The following is a 15765-nucleotide window of genomic DNA, read 5'->3' as shown; positions in this document are numbered from 1 at the left end:
CGTTCAGGTGACTGTTTAGCCGCCAGGTCTCCTTTCTAAGAGAGCCAGCTGTTGGCTTGTGGCGTGTACAACAGTTTGCGCAACTCCCCGGTACAAGAAGTACGACTTTTCAAGAATGAAAATCACTTTCACAGTTAGAATTGTGTTCAGTTGGGAAAGATTTTCTGTCCTGCTCATTTCCACTAACAATTATAAAATCAAACAAATGTTCAAAAACCAAAAATTCGATGGGGCCTGCTTAAAACTCTTGAATTGTATTGTAACCTGTCTTCCTTTTTATCGTAAATTACTGCGCAAATTATTATAGTGTTACTAAACCCACAACAGTAAAGTGTAAGCTTCTTATACTCACTGTGGAATCTAAAGGGTTAATCCTCCGCATTGTGTAAAAAGGCTGTTTGATCCTGTCTTCTCTGAGTCTCCCCTTCTTCCACAGACCCCAATCCATCTCCTGATAGCACAGAACCTTGGGATCACTTTGCACATTTTTTTTCTTGGGAGAGTGCATGTGATCTGCACAGGGCCAATCAGCACTGTCCAGACAGAAGGTCAGGGGTTCTGAAGCCTCATAGGACAATCAGGGGAGAATGAAAACTCTTCCTACAAGCTTTAACCAGTGCTCGACTGGACACTGATAGAAGTACTGCTGCTGATGAGAAAAGGTATTTAGCAGTTTATATTTACTAAAATACACATACAACCATCAAATACCTTCCTATTTGATGGTTTTTGGCGGGAATTTTTGGCGCCAATTTTGGCTTTAAATTGCCTCATTTTTGCTATTACCAGTTGAAGAGTTGTTCACTCTCTCCCAGGGGATTTTTGTGATACCACCATATACCTAGTAAGTTACTTACTACTTACTTATCCATTTCTACGAGGTTCTCCTCTATTTGATATTCATTTTAGAGGCTTATGTTAATGTCTGTTTTGTGGCTTGTTTTATAGTTTGGGATGATGCTAGCTGGGATCTGGATCCACCATATTGGATAAATAGTTAGGCTTCAGCCTATGGTCTTTTTTGTGACTTAAGGATCTTTTTTTTTTTTATCTATTCATCATGGCCCATGGCCTACAACACCTCCCATCTAATATCCCCTTTTTAATATGATTTTGATGATCAGCTCACAGGTATACCAACATATATATATATATATATATATATATATATATATATATATATATATATATATATATATATATATATATATATAATATATTTATACATAAAAAATATTTTATTTTATATATAGTATATATATATATTTTTTTTATGTATTTATTTTCACCATCTGATACTAAACCTTTGCCATAGTGTTTAATCTAAAATCTTTGGCTTTTTACATTGAATTTCAGGTGGCCTCTATAGGTTTTGGCGGTATTCAGCTGCGTTGGCCCTGAGTTTTTTCATATGCTTTTCTTTATTGGAAACTTTTTCTGTCCAATCACTGATTGACTAACATGTATTTATGTGATCCTCCTGCAAGGTAACATTATATACGTTTGTTCCCATAAGCATTTCTGCTCTATGTGCATGTGTCTTGATTTTCTGTCTTGGCTTTAACAGTGTTTTTTCGTTTTTATTATATGCCTATGGTAATTTGTATGTTTTTATCTTTAGATAGTGAGATCCTTCTCTTCTTTGCAATTTCTGAACCCCAAATGTGTCCTGAAGAAGTGTACGACGAAACGTGTAGACGCATTAGGGCTCACATCATGTATCGATTCATATCTATATATGTGATTTTTATTATTTCTTTCATGTCTCTGGTCTTTATATGTACTTTTCAATAAATGTTAAATAATTTTTTGTACTCCCAGTGTTTGTTGTGCCTTTAAAGTCCGACCCCAGGTTTGCTTTGAATTCCTTTTTTTTTCTTTTTGTTTCCTTTTGTCTTCCACACTAAATTGCAGTGAACAGATGTGGAACAGGAAGGAATGGGATTTCTACTTGACATGCATTTTCATGCAGCACAATGTAAGAGCTTTGCTGCATCAAAAATGCAAAAGTGTGAATAGGCCTTTAATGTTGATGTAATTAAATAAATAAAAAAAAATTGCAGCTTTCATTAAAATAATACCCGATGATTCTGCCATGAAGGTTCTTGATTGGGTACTTCCTGTCATACGGTGACAACATTCTATCCCTGTCTCTCATAAAGAGATTTTTTTTTTCCATAAAATAACAAACATGTTATACTTACCTGCTCTGTGCAATAGTTTTGCACAGGTCAGCTCTGATCCTCCTCTTCTGGGGTCCCCCATCGGCGCCCCTGATCCCCCCCCACTTCAAGACACTTGCTATGACGTCACTCGTGCTTGCTTGCACCCACGCCTCGCTCCCAGTCACTGGCTCTGATTGACAGCAGTGAGAGCCAATTGCTCCTGCTGCTGGATTTGAGCCAATGAGGAGAGAGCGCCGCAGCTCTCATGCACATCGCTGGATCGAAATCAAACTCTGGTATGTATTTGGGGGGCGCTTATGCAACCACTTAAGCTCTTACCACCTTTGAAAAACGTGCCCTGAGAAATTCCATACAGCCATTGCTAGAGTGCTTGCAGATAGGAAGGGGCTGTAATAAAAGTGTAAGGGAGGGGTAGGCAACCTCAGCCCTCTGGCTGTTTTGAAACGACAAGGCCCACGAGACATCGCAGGACCCTGACAAACACAGGCATGACTCCTAGAGGCAGAGGCATGATGGGATTTGTAGTTTCACCACAGCTGGAGGGCTAAGGTTGCCTACCCCTGTAGGGGGTCAGCAGTTCTAAATTTAAGAGGGATGAAAAAAAATATTGGGAATTTAATATTACATGCAGTGCTTTAAAGAGGAAGTAAACCCTGGTGGGTTTACTTCCTCTTTGTCTCCCTGCAAAGGTAAAGCATAATGGGCTACTATGCATCGCACAGTAGCCCATTACAGGGGGTCCCCTACTTACAAACATCCGACTTACAAACGACTCCTACACACAAACGGAGGGAGACAACAGGAAGTAAGAGGAAATCTACCCCTAGGAAGGGAAATTCTCTCCTGTAAGAGTTAATATGGGAAAAAGGTGTCTCCACTGATGCTTTATCACCAATCCTTGTTTCCCTAACAGCCCAAAATTTTCAAAATCCAATTATCATTGGGACAGAAAGTGAGGTGAAATCTTCTGTACAGGGGCACAGACATGTTATCCAAAAAGCTTAAAAATTGATTTTTTGGCTGGAGCTACACTTAAAAAATGTACCTGTTCCGACTTACAAACAGATTCAACATAAGAACAAACCTACAGTCCCTATCTTGTTTGTAACCCAGGGACCCCCTATATGTGTCACTCACCTGACACAGGAGCCAGCGATGTCACTGCTGTCTCCTGTAGCACAAAGCGTCCATCTTCTTCCGGGTATCGCTGCTCTGGCCACTCACAGTGCCGGAGCAGCGATGACGTCACTCCCGCGCATGCGCACGGGATCCGCCACTAACGGCATATCTCAGTGCGACTGCGCGCCGCTGTCTAAGGCGCATGCGCTGTAGACAGCGGTGACTGTCTTTTTGCAAATATCTCCTAAACCGTGTAGGTTTAGGAGATATTTCATGGACCTACAGGTAAGCCTTAATCTAGGCTTACCTGTAGGTCAAAGTGGTCTGTAAGGGTTTGCAACCACTTTAACAAACTAAATGTTATTCCATTAGAGATTACTCTAAATATATCCTAGCTGTCTTTAAAAGCTATGACAGTTAGTGTCTGGCATGCAAGTTTCAGGACAGTTGAGCCATTTGACCTGTACAATGGATGGATGATGACAGTTGAGCTGTTGGACCTGTACAATGGATGGACCAGGCCATCCCTCACAAAACAAAGGCTATGTGTAAGCAGGACCTTAATGGTTGAACATGGACAATAGTTGGTATAGGTAATAAAGGCAAATCGTAAATCCACAGTACATTGTTTACTCGAGGTAAAAAAAACAAAACAAAACATACTTTTGCACACAAATAGTCTAAATACCTGCATTCAGTCTTTATTTTAGCGTCCTGTAATCCCCTGTAGCAGGGGCTGCAATCTGCACCAGTCAAGGCATTACTGCTTTGCACAGTGCTGCCACCAATACTGTGAGCCTGCTTAAAAAAGAAGAAAGCAAGGGGATGAACTGATCAGTGCACTACTGCTCCTTCACTATGCAATCAGCAAGTTGGGGACTGGCCTTTAAACAGGCTATACTGCCTAAATGCACTGAAGTCTGGGACCAGTCTGGGAAGTCTGGGACCAGGTTGTGCTGTCTGGCAAAGGTTCCTTCCCATGTAATAATGAGCCCCTCTGATGGGCTTGTAGAGAGATCTCACTGCTCTAAGCCTGTAAGAAAACTCCTCGCTGCTGTGGAAACATGAGTGCCAGCCAAAGGGTGCCAAACACACTCTATGAACTCAACAAGAAAGTAGCACGATGCACATCAATTATGTCAGACCATGTCCAAATTTATTACATTTGGACATAGCACACTTCCTGTGTCTAGGACCGTTCCTCTCTAACGGGCGAGAGGCAAGGTCCTAGGTGGGGTAACAGTGAGTTTAATAAAGCTGGATGTGACTGGACATCATCGGCGTGCAACTTTCTGCTTTCCTATTGAGTTCATTGAGTGTTTGGTCAGAACCTGGAGTTCTAGAGGAGGGATTTTAATACAGGCTTTTTTAGCAGTCAGATCTTTTTGCAAGCCAATCAGAGGGTCCATCCTGTGGGAAATGACCCAGTCCACAATTCATTAAATTTTGGGTTAGAGATGAATTTGAAGGATGCCCAAGCTCATATCTAGTTAACACAAGATGCATTTCAGAACTGGCCTGAGAATCACAAGTGATGCTCAAAGCGTGCAGCATTAACTGCTTTTGGCGAGCCAGCCAAAAAACAGTCCACCTTGGTCTGCTGTACCCTCCACACAACCCAACTGTAGTCCTGTACTGATGAAATTCCAGTATCAGTAAACAACTTCTATCATCTGTGGATCAATTTAAACTTCTAAACATGCTGACATAAATCACACAGTGATAGAATACCCCGAGAGACAAAACAGCGATGGGTAATTAAAAACACATTTCACCATTGAATATCAAGAACGCAAGCTTCTTTAGTAACGAAAAATTCCCCGAAGACCACATCAGTAAACAAAATAGCAGTTATTTACACTCTGATGTGTGACAGTTCACACTCTGCCAGGCTTTTAAAGTTGTTTGGCTTCGCTTAGGAGATGGATTGAATGCCCAGGAACACATCTCATACATTAATAAGGTATCCGCCATACACGACTATCATTTATTCCTAATGAAAACCCATCCAGAGCTCTTGTTGTGGGTCACACCATCTTTAATGGGAACGATGGGAAGGATTAGTCAATAGGTAATGGAGCATCACTGTCTTCGGAATGCTGTATTATAAGGAGAGGATTCTTGCAAGGGGTCACCTCTAAGAAGTGGCTGACGGGTCCCTCTGGCTTGGTGCCTCCTGGTTGTTCAATGGCACTGTCTGCTCCCTTCACAACTAGAGAGCTGTCAGCGGCATCATGCCCATGGGGGACCTCTGGGGCGTTAACTGCCACATGCGCTGTCATGTCTTGTACAAGAACAGTTGCAAGGGTCGGGGAAGGATCTGCGTTTGCAGCTGTGGCAGGTTGGCTGGGTGTTATCTCCACAGCCTGTATGAGCGCCGTCTCGTGCAAGTCTTGTGTTTCTGATTCCTCTGAGCTGCTGCTGCTCTCGTCCTCATCAGACGAAGTGTATTCAGATGAGGAACTGCTGGAAGTTTCAGACGTAATGAGGGCTGCGGGCTGCCTGGGAACGCCGCCTGCAGTCTTCAGCAATTTCTCTTCCTCTTGTACCAGACTGGCAGCTTCCTCTAACTCTTCCAGCTCTAAGCCCAGGTCTGCTTTGGAGAGGCTGGCAGTCTGCAGCAAGTCTGCGAGACCTGCCAATTTTTTGGACCTAATCGAGGAATGGGAAGGAAGCAAAAAAATATTAGTGCCAATGGGTAGGCAGATATAAAATACACACATTTAAGCAAGTTATATATTGCTTTAAAAAAAAAAATATTTAAACGCATATTGAAAGAGAACTTTCATCTGTCTTTATATTTGCTTCTTGTACATACCTGCACAGGATCATCCCTACACTGCACAGCGCACAGGGAGCTAATCGACAGGAGAGCTGAGCGCATCAGTGTGCTGAACTCCTTCAGTATCCAATTACAGCCTATGGGGGCCCTTGACCAAGCTTTATTGCTTCAAGTGCAGTACAGAAAAGTGAGGTCCATGGGCCTTCCAGTGAGATCCTGAGGAAGCGGAGGGTCCCAAATCTCTTGAGAAGAGGCACATGACGTTAAATTTGGGGCTCATTCACATGGACATCAGGCCATAGCACCCCTCTCAGAGGAGGTTTAGAGCAGTTTTACACTTTAACGGGTAAGTTTGACATGTGGTGCCTCCTGTCAAATGTGGTGCCTTCTGGTGCCCCCACCCCCTCTACCCACTAACTCACTCACTGCTCAAGAGATTGCCAATCACTTCAAAGACAAGATTGATGCAATTCGCGAGGACACCTCCGCTGTGCGTACATCTTCCCCACCCAACATACCTGGCCTAATGGCACATTCAACACTCTCCTCTTTTGAATTTGCTACTACTGAAGAGGTTGCAAAACCTGTTCCCTCACAACTATTAAGGTCACCCTCTAATTCTATCCTATGCTCCCTCACTCACATCTTCAATCTCTCCCTCTCAAGTGGCACCTTCCCCTCCCCTCTAAAACATGCGCAGATCACCCCCATACTTAAAAACCCCTCACTGGACCCCACCAACCTGAACAACTTAAGACCTATCTCATTGTTCCCATTCACCTCTAAACTTGTAGAACGCTTAGTCTACAACCGCCTTAGCTCCTACCTCAGTGAAAATAACCTTCTTGACCCGTTACAGTCTGGCTTTCGCTCTCAGCACTCCACGGAAACTGCCTTACTAAAACTCACTAACGATCTACTAACTGCTAAAACCAACAGCCAGTACTCCATACTCCTACTACTTGACCTCTCTGCTGCTTTTGATACTGTTGACCACTCGCTCCTCCTCAATAAACTACATTCCCTTGGCCTCCGAGATTCTGCGCTTTCCTGGTTCTCTGCCTATCACAGCGCTCCTTCAGTGTCACCTACAACTCTGTATCCTCCTCTCCATTGCCTCTTTCTGTGGGGGTCCCCCAAGGCTCTGTTCTTGGACCCCTTCTCTTCTCTATTTATACCTCCTCCCTTGGTCACTTGATAAGCGCCCATGGCTTCCAATACCACTTATACACCGATGACACCCAAATCTATCTGTCTACAACTCACCTCACTCCTTCAGTCTCGTCTCAAATTACTAACCTGCTAACTGACATATCAGCATGGATGTCACACCACTTCCTTAACCACTTCCCACCCGGCCAATGCACATATACGGCCGGGTGGGAGCCGTCTACTCCTGATAGGACGTTTAGGAACGTCCTTCAGGAGTAGCGGGATCGCGCGCGCGCGTGCCCGCGCAGCGGCGCGATCCCGATGTGCTCGTGTCACCCGGACACGGCACATCTCAGATCGGCAGGAGGGCTCTGTGATTGGCCCTCCTGATCACATGACGGCCGTGTCCAATCACGGCCGTCATGTGATGTAAACAAACAGCCGGTTGCTAGGCAATCGGCTCTCCTCTCCTCACACGGAAGTCACCGCTGAGGAGAGGAGAGCAGAACGCTGCAGCCGGCTGATGATCAGTGAGTATGAGCTGCTTTTTACAGCTTTTTACTCACTGATCATCAGTGTAGTGTAAACACACAACACACCACACAGTACAAACACAGTCCCCACATATGTCCCCAAAACACACATGTCCCCAAAACATACATGTCCCCAAATAATAAAAACACATGTCCCTAATAATAAAAACATGTCCCCCACATATGTCCCACTAAAATCACATGTCCCAATGATTATCTGCACACATATGTACGTGATCACCTGCACACATATGTACATGATGTACATATGTCCGTGATCACACAAACCAATTATTATACACTTAACGGAATTTTTTTTACCAAAAACATGTAGCAGAATACATTTTGGCTTAAATTTATGACAAAATTTGATTTTATTGGATTTCTTTTCAAATAGAAAAAAGAAAATATTGTTTTTTTTCCAAATTTCCGCTTTTTTTGCGCTTATATCGCAAAAAAAAAAAAAACGGAGTCGTGAATAAATAACACCAAAATAAAGCTCTATTTGTGCGAACAAAATGATAACAATTTAATTTGGGTACAGTGTAGCATGACCGCGCAATTGTCACTGAAAGTGCTAGAGCGATGAAAGCTGAAAATTGGGCTGGGAAGGAAGGGGGTGAAAGTGCCCTGTATTGTAGTGGTTAAACGAAACCTCTCTAAAACTGAGCTATTAATATTCCCCCCTGCACATGCCCCCCTCCATGACTTTTCCATCAAAATCAACAATGCAACCATCAGGCCCTCCCCTCACGCCAGGGTACTCGGTGTAATCCTAGACTCTGACTTGTCATTTCAGCCCCAAGTCCAATCGTTGTCAAAAGTTTGTAGATTTCACCTCCGTAACATCTCTAAAATTCGCCCCTTTTTAACAAATGAAACCACCAAGCTCCTCATTCACTCCCTTGTTATATCCCGCCTTGACTATTGCAACTCCCTTCTCATTGGCCTGACTCTCCATAGGCTCTCCCCTCTTCAGTCAATCATGAATGCTGCTGCCAGACTTATCCACCTTACCAACCGCTCAGTGTCTGCCAACCCTCTCCTCCAATCCCTACACTGGCTCCCAATCGCCCAGCGAATTAAATTTAAAATACTAACCACAACATACAAAGCCATTCACAACTCTGCCCTGAGCTACATCACCAATCTTGTCTCCAAATATCGCCCAAATATCGCCTCCGCTCTTCTCAAGACCTCCTACTCTCAAGCTCTCTCATTTCTTCCTCCCACACTCGTCTCCAGGATTTCTCCAGAGCCTCTCCCATTCTCTGGAACTCGCTACCTCCACTGGTCACATCTAGGAGAGTGAAATTTGAGCCCATTTTTCTTTGCAAACTCAAGCTCTGTCAGATTGGACGGAGAGCAACTGTGAACAGCAACTTTCAAGTCTTGCCACAGATTGTCAATTGGATTTAGGTCTGGACTTTGACTGGGCCATTCTAACACATGACTATGCTTTGATCCAAAACATTCCATTGTAGCTCTGGCTGTATGTTTAGGGTCATTGTCCTGCTGAACCTCAGCCCCAGTCTCAAGTATTTCGCAGACTCCAACAGGTTTTCTTTTAAAATTGCCCTGCCTTTGGCTCCATCCATCTTCCCATCAACTCTGACAAGCTTCCCTGTCCCTGCTGAAGAAAAGCATCCCCACAACATGATGCTTCCACCACGTTTCACAGTGGGGATGGTGTGGTCAGGGTGAGTTCAATTTTGGTCTCATCTGACCAGAGCACCTTCTTCCACATGTTTGCCGTGTCCCCCACATGGCTTCTCGCAAACTGCAAACCTGACTTCTTATGGCTTTCCTTCAACAATGACTTTCTTCTTGCCACTCTTCCATAAAGGCCAAATTTGTGGAGAGCACGACTAATAGTTGTCCTGTGGGCAGATTATCCCACCGGAGCTGTGGATCTCTGCTGCTCTTCCAGAGTCACCATGGGCCTCTTGGCTGTTTCTCTGATGAACGCTCTCCTTGTCCGGCCTGTCAGTTTAGGTGGACGGCCATGTCTTGGTAGGTTTGCAGTTGTACCATACTATTTCCATTTTCGGATGATGGATTGAACAGTGCTCCGTGAGATGTTCAAAGCTTGGGCCATTTTTTTATAACCTAACCCTGCTTTATACTTCTCCACAACTTTATCCCTGACCTGTCTGGTGTGTTCCTTAATGATGCTGTTTGTTCAGTAAAGTTCTCTAACAAACCTCTGAATGCTTCACAGAACAGCTGTCTTTATACCGAGATTAAATTACACACAGGTGAACTTTATTTACTAATTAGGTGACTTCTGAAGGCAATTGGTTCCACTATATTTTAGTTAGGGGACATCAGAGTAAAGGAGGGTGAATACAAATGCACACCACACCTTTCAGATATTTATTTGTGAAACATTTTGAAAACCATAAATCATTTTCCTTCCATGTCATAATTATGTGCCACTTTGTGTTGGACTATCACATAAAATCCCAATAAAACACATTTACGTTTTTGGTTGTACCATGATGTGGAAAATTTCAAGGGGTGTGAATACTTTTTCAAGGCACTGTATATTTCTATAGGTGGGTGGTCAGGTTTGGGGGGGGGGGGGGGGGGTTATGGATCAACCAGCTGTTTTTACCTCCCCCTGACAACCTGTGTGTATTTATTCTTACCTAGGTGCTGCAGGCAAAAGCCAGAGTGTAAGGTTAACATTTTTTACAAGAGGTCTCCAAATTTTTCAGTTTGAGTTTTATAGATCAATGAAAAATAAATGAATAAATAAGTTTTACTTGGATATTTTTTGCAATCAGCATAATAGGATTTAGAACAAAAGAGACAGAACTTCAGTAAAACAAAGCGAAGTCTCCCATTACATTACACTTAGGAGTTTGAGATTACATCAGGGTCCCGATCAAAGTCCCTTCTTACATGAGGGTCCCCATCAAAGTCCCTCTTTACACGAGGGCCCCCATTAGAGCCCCTCTTAACATCATATCATGATTCCCATCAGTGTCCTCCACTTACTTCAGGGTCCATTTTAGGAGGCTACCCTTATATCACAATACCTACCAGTGGTTCAACATTACCTTGCATACAGAATGGCTGTAGTCAGTGTATCTGGGAGACAGAGCAAGCATGAATGGAGGACATTCTGTCCTCCTGCTGAAGCAAGCACATCAGTTGCTGGTGGGCCTAGCAACCAATTGGCTTGCAGAAGGACAGTGCAGTGGGTGGAACTTGCCCTTGGCTGAGGGTCAGAAGCAATCCTGTAGCGGACCAGTAATGACCTGTGGTCCGTAGTCTGGAGACCCATGGTTTAAAGCAGGGGTCTCCAAACTTTCTTAAGAATGGGCCACTTTAGTGTCCTTCATATGTTACAGGGGCCAGACTGTGGCCAGTGGGAAAATGCCCTGATGTAAGTGGCAGTAAACATTGCCCCATCGTTAGTATTAGGGGCTAGGAATAGTGCCCATTCATTGGTATCAGTGGGAGGAATAGTGCCCCATCATTGGTATCAGTGGGGAAAAATAATGCCCCATCATTGGTATCAGTGGGAAATTAGTGCCCCATGAGAGATATACACCACTGCTCAAAGGCAGATCCTGGGAACTCAGAGATAATTGCTCCAGGTGAAGGGATCCGGGTGCGGGCCACAGCATGCAGATAATGTGGATAATGACAGAACTCTGGACGGCCGCACTCCAATGCTAAAACTATGCTTTATTTAAATAACATTTAGGACACAGCAAATGACATCACAGCAAAAGATGCTAACAGCTGATGCGTTTCGCACTAAGGCTAGTGCTTACTCATAGCTGGTTCAGCCCCATCATTGCTGTCAGTGGAATGGTGCCCTATTGTTGGTATTAGTGGGAGGAATAGTGCCCTATCCGTGTCAGTGGTAGGAATAGTGATTGTCATTGGTGTCAGATGGGGGAATAGTGTCCCATCGTTGGTGTCAGCCGCAGGAACTATGCCCCACTGTTGCAGACAGTGGGAGGAATAATGCCCCAATGGCCAGAAAAAAACGGGCAAAGGGCCACAGTTTAGAGACTTCGGGTTTAAAAGATAAGTGGGCTTTGCAATTAGATGCGTGCTCCACATTAGATGTCATTGCAAACAAAATTGGATTTTAACAAATAAAGGTACATCATGGTTTAACGGATATATTTTCACTGCAAAGGTACTAAAAAATTTAGTTTTTAGAGGCGAAGCGATGAACTTTTACACTAAATGGTTCATTTTATGTGCATTAACAATCCGAAAAGGCTTAAAAACTGCTAAATACATATTACTGAGCTCACGGTACAAATAAAGAGATCCAGCTGATAATAAAACGAACTGCCAGATTGAACAACATGCTGGATAAATACAATGAAATATGGGCACCATGGGAGCTCCATAAAGCTCAGGGATGACTTTGCTCCTAGCACGGCAGCCTAACTTCCAGACTGTTTTCTTTTCCTTATAAACACCCCCTGTACCCCCTCCTCCACTGTTCTGTCCCCTTATATATGTTTTCTTTTCAGATGTCTCTACACTGATACAAACTACTATGACTTACAACATTGTGATTGCATCGCAAAGTGTAAAAAATAGAAGTCAGCAAAAGGGACACAAACTTACAGTCAGTAGGATGTGTCCCTTATGCTGATGCCCCCCTCTGTACATGTCCCCACCCACACCACCATTATCTTCCAGTGCAGCTGGGGTTAATACAACTAAGGGACTGTCACAGGCTCTCCTCCAGAAATCCTGACTATGCCCACCCTTTCCGCACACATCCACCATTCTACAGCTTTTATGAATCAAACACCTTCTATGAATGGAGGGGTGAGGAGTTATCAACCATCTGTATGTCCTCCATTCATAGACCATGGCAGATAGAGGCAATAGCACATTCTGCCTGTCTGTAAGTTATGTCCCTTGTACTGATTTTTCTGTTTTTTTTAGTTTGACTGCACTTATGCCCCGTACACACGAGCTGATTTTCCGTCAGAACTGTTTCCGAGCATGCGTAGGAATTTTGCACGTTGGAATTTGTACAGACAATCGGAATTTCTGATTAGAACTTTTTCCGACTGAAAAATAGAGAACCTGCTCTCAATCTTTTACTGGCAGGAATTCCACCAGCAAAAGTCCGATGGAACATACACACGGTCGGAATTTACGACCAAAAGCTCTCATTGGACTTTTGCTGGGGGAATTTCCGATCGTGTGTACGGGGCATTAGACTTTAAAGCTCAACTCTAGGCAAATAAAAAACCAAACTGGGCTTCGCCCGCACTGCATAGGTTAGCAGCTCATTTTGTCTAGGGGGAGACGAGAAAAGGTTTTACTTTCCTGATCCTCCGCCCCCCCGTAGGTAGCGCTCCCCCACAATCCCACTAGTGGACTGTCCATTCTCTGGTCTTAATGACATCAGGACCTAGACAGGTGAAGCATGGGGGTGCAGACCCTGAAAGGACTGGTATAGCTGCAGGGAGGGGTGGAGGATCCGGTACAATTCTCAGTTGAAAGCAGTTAAAGTTTATGCAAACTATAACAATGAACTTCCAATATTCGCTTTTGCCCTGTTGAATATACCATTAAACGTGTTTTTTTTTTTATATCTGTTTGACAAGTGCTCCCCCCCCCCAAAAAAAAAATCTGCGGATCCTGCCAGAAATCTTGTCAACAAACAACTTTGTATGCTCTCTGTGCTGTTATAAATTGCATTGTTCTCAGCTATTACACAGTTCACACCTATGCGTTTGTTAATGCTTTTGCAGAAATGCACTACAGTCCATTTAACATGGCTTCCTATGGGACATGTTCACATCTATGGTTTTTTCAGCCACTGTGATTTTAAAAAGGGGCAGGGAATTTATTTAAAGCACAGGCTGCTATTTTTTTTTCTACTGCCCCTAAACGCTTCTGCCTCCAAATGCCTTTGAAAGTTGATGTGTGCATGGACACATAGGGGGTTATTTACAAAAGGCAAATCCACTTTGCACTGAAAGTGCACTTGGAAGTGCAGTCGCTCTAAATCTAATGCCGCGTACACACGAGCGGATTGTATGGCGTACTTAGTCCGTCATACAATCCGACGGACAATCCGTCGTAGTTTCCACTGAACGGACTTGACCACACACGGATACACAAACAGTCCGTCGAAAGCTTGCGCGATGACGTGTACAGCACGTACGACGGGACTAGAAATAGGAAGTCCAAGACACAGCAAAGCACCCTTCCACCGTGTAAATCCTTTCTGGGCATGCGCCATTCTTAGTCCATCGAACTAGCATACTGACGACCGTATTGTCCGCTGAAACCAAAGTATGACGGACAGATTTTTGGAAAATGCGAAATTCTTAGTACTCCGGACTGCACGCTGAAAAAGTCCGCTGAAGCCCACACACGAGCGGATTGTCCGCTGAAATGTGTTTCAACGGACTAAGTACATCAAACAGTTCGACCGTGTGTACGCGGCATAAGGGGTAGATCTGAAATGAGTGGAAGCTCTGCTGATTTTATCATCCAATCATGTGCAAGCTAAAATGCTGTTTTTTATTTTCCTTGCATGTCCCCCTCGGATCTACAGCGACTTTACTTCCAAGTGCACTTGCAGTGCAAAGTGGATTTGCCTTTCGTAAATAACCCCCATAGGCTAACATTGAGGGGCGTTTAGAGGCAGTAGAAAAAAAATAAATAAAAAAAACATAAGACGCCCCAGCTGTAAAAACGACCTGTGTGCATAAGGCCTTAGGCTGGATTCACACCTATGCAGTTTTAGTGCTTTTTGGATTTTGCAGATTTGCACTGCAGTCCATCCAACATGGTTTCCTATGGAACACGTTCTGTAATGCAAAAAGCACTAAAACTGCATAGGTGTGAATCCATCCCTAATCCACCCAACAACAAACTGGCCACACAAAAAAAAAACATAAAAAATGCAAATAAAAAAAAAGCATAAAAAATTGTGTGCAGAAACAGATCAAAAGCAAAGTGCATCTGTGTGAACCAAGCCTTATGAAGAAGATGAGAGGGTGACAACATTGCTCCTCCATACATACAGTGCAGTAAGTGAGCGTTGTCACCCTAGGTCACTTTGGAGAAAATAGAGGAAAACAAGCCAGAAAAAAATTAAATTAAATGCAGCGACCGCATCCAAGGACTGGCAAGCTGCAATATATTTGATTTTTGTTCTTCGGTTTGGATTCGGATGTTATCACTGTGTACGATCTCAGAGACCGCTGGGCAGTGCAATGGAGCAGACATCTGTGTACAATCTGCTACATCACATCTATTGGAAGAACACACCATTCCCAGGAAATTCACTTTCTCTTTGAAGGGTGACTGTTTGCATTTACATTGTTACATCTAGTAAAGTCTTCATTGGGTGGATGTACAAGATGTCCCATTGATGGCCAGCCATAGAGAACAGGCTCATTTGTTATTCTCTTGAAGCCATTCATTCTGTCCTTGAGATTAACCTGTTTAAAGCTATAAAATTGTCAGTCAACAGAGCAGCCACACAGATTTATTACTGGTGTGTGAGAGATAACATTATGATTAGTGAAGTGTTTTGCTGTTTAGTCTAACCATATAGAAGTGAGACTACCTGCCCTCCTCCAACAGCCCCGAGCCACTTTAATCTGTCTATATTCTGCCTCCTTCCATTCCTCCTCTCCCACTCTTCAATAACATTTTAAAAGAAAACCTTTCAGTTTTCATTACACACCCTAATTTGGACCCAGTGATGTCATCACTGTGCTTCTCCATGGGAAGTAGGTGGATTGTGGCTGGTGGAAGGGGCCAGGTACTGTACATAGCTTCCTGAAATCATGCCAGCACCTAAGGCTGTGGATGCGGGTGTACGCTTTGGTCAATACGCCATTTCATTCTAATTATACAGTATGTAAGGACCCCTGGGAAGCTTTACTTCATAAACCTATCCTGGAGTTAGCGAAACGAGAATGTATCTTGGCAACACATTTTTTTGTGGCTACTAAACAAAACCACTGCGAAAGAG

The 15765-nt window shown here is 43.6% G+C and overlaps 1 protein-coding gene across 3 annotated transcripts in view; it reads right to left on the bottom strand.

Moving 5' to 3' along the window:
- Positions 1-3981: 3981 nt before the first annotated feature.
- The window catches only part of SHQ1 (SHQ1, H/ACA ribonucleoprotein assembly factor), a 147986-nt gene continuing 136202 nt past the window's right edge, over positions 3982-15765 (bottom strand). For all 3 annotated transcript variants that reach the window (XM_077451830.1, XM_077451829.1, XM_077451831.1), the window contains exon 12: positions 3982-5957. In XM_077451830.1, coding sequence (XP_077307956.1) covers positions 5366-5957 — 592 coding nt within the window. In that variant the 3' untranslated portion in view covers positions 3982-5365. The remainder of the gene's footprint in view (positions 5958-15765) is intronic.

This window comes from Lithobates pipiens, unplaced genomic scaffold, assembly GCF_037356315.1.
Source record: "Lithobates pipiens isolate NorthernLeopardFrog02 unplaced genomic scaffold, aLitPip1_a1.2 Scaffold_23, whole genome shotgun sequence".
NCBI classification, from domain to species: domain Eukaryota; kingdom Metazoa; phylum Chordata; class Amphibia; order Anura; family Ranidae; genus Lithobates; species Lithobates pipiens.
This window is presented reverse-complemented; position numbering and strand designations above follow the sequence as displayed.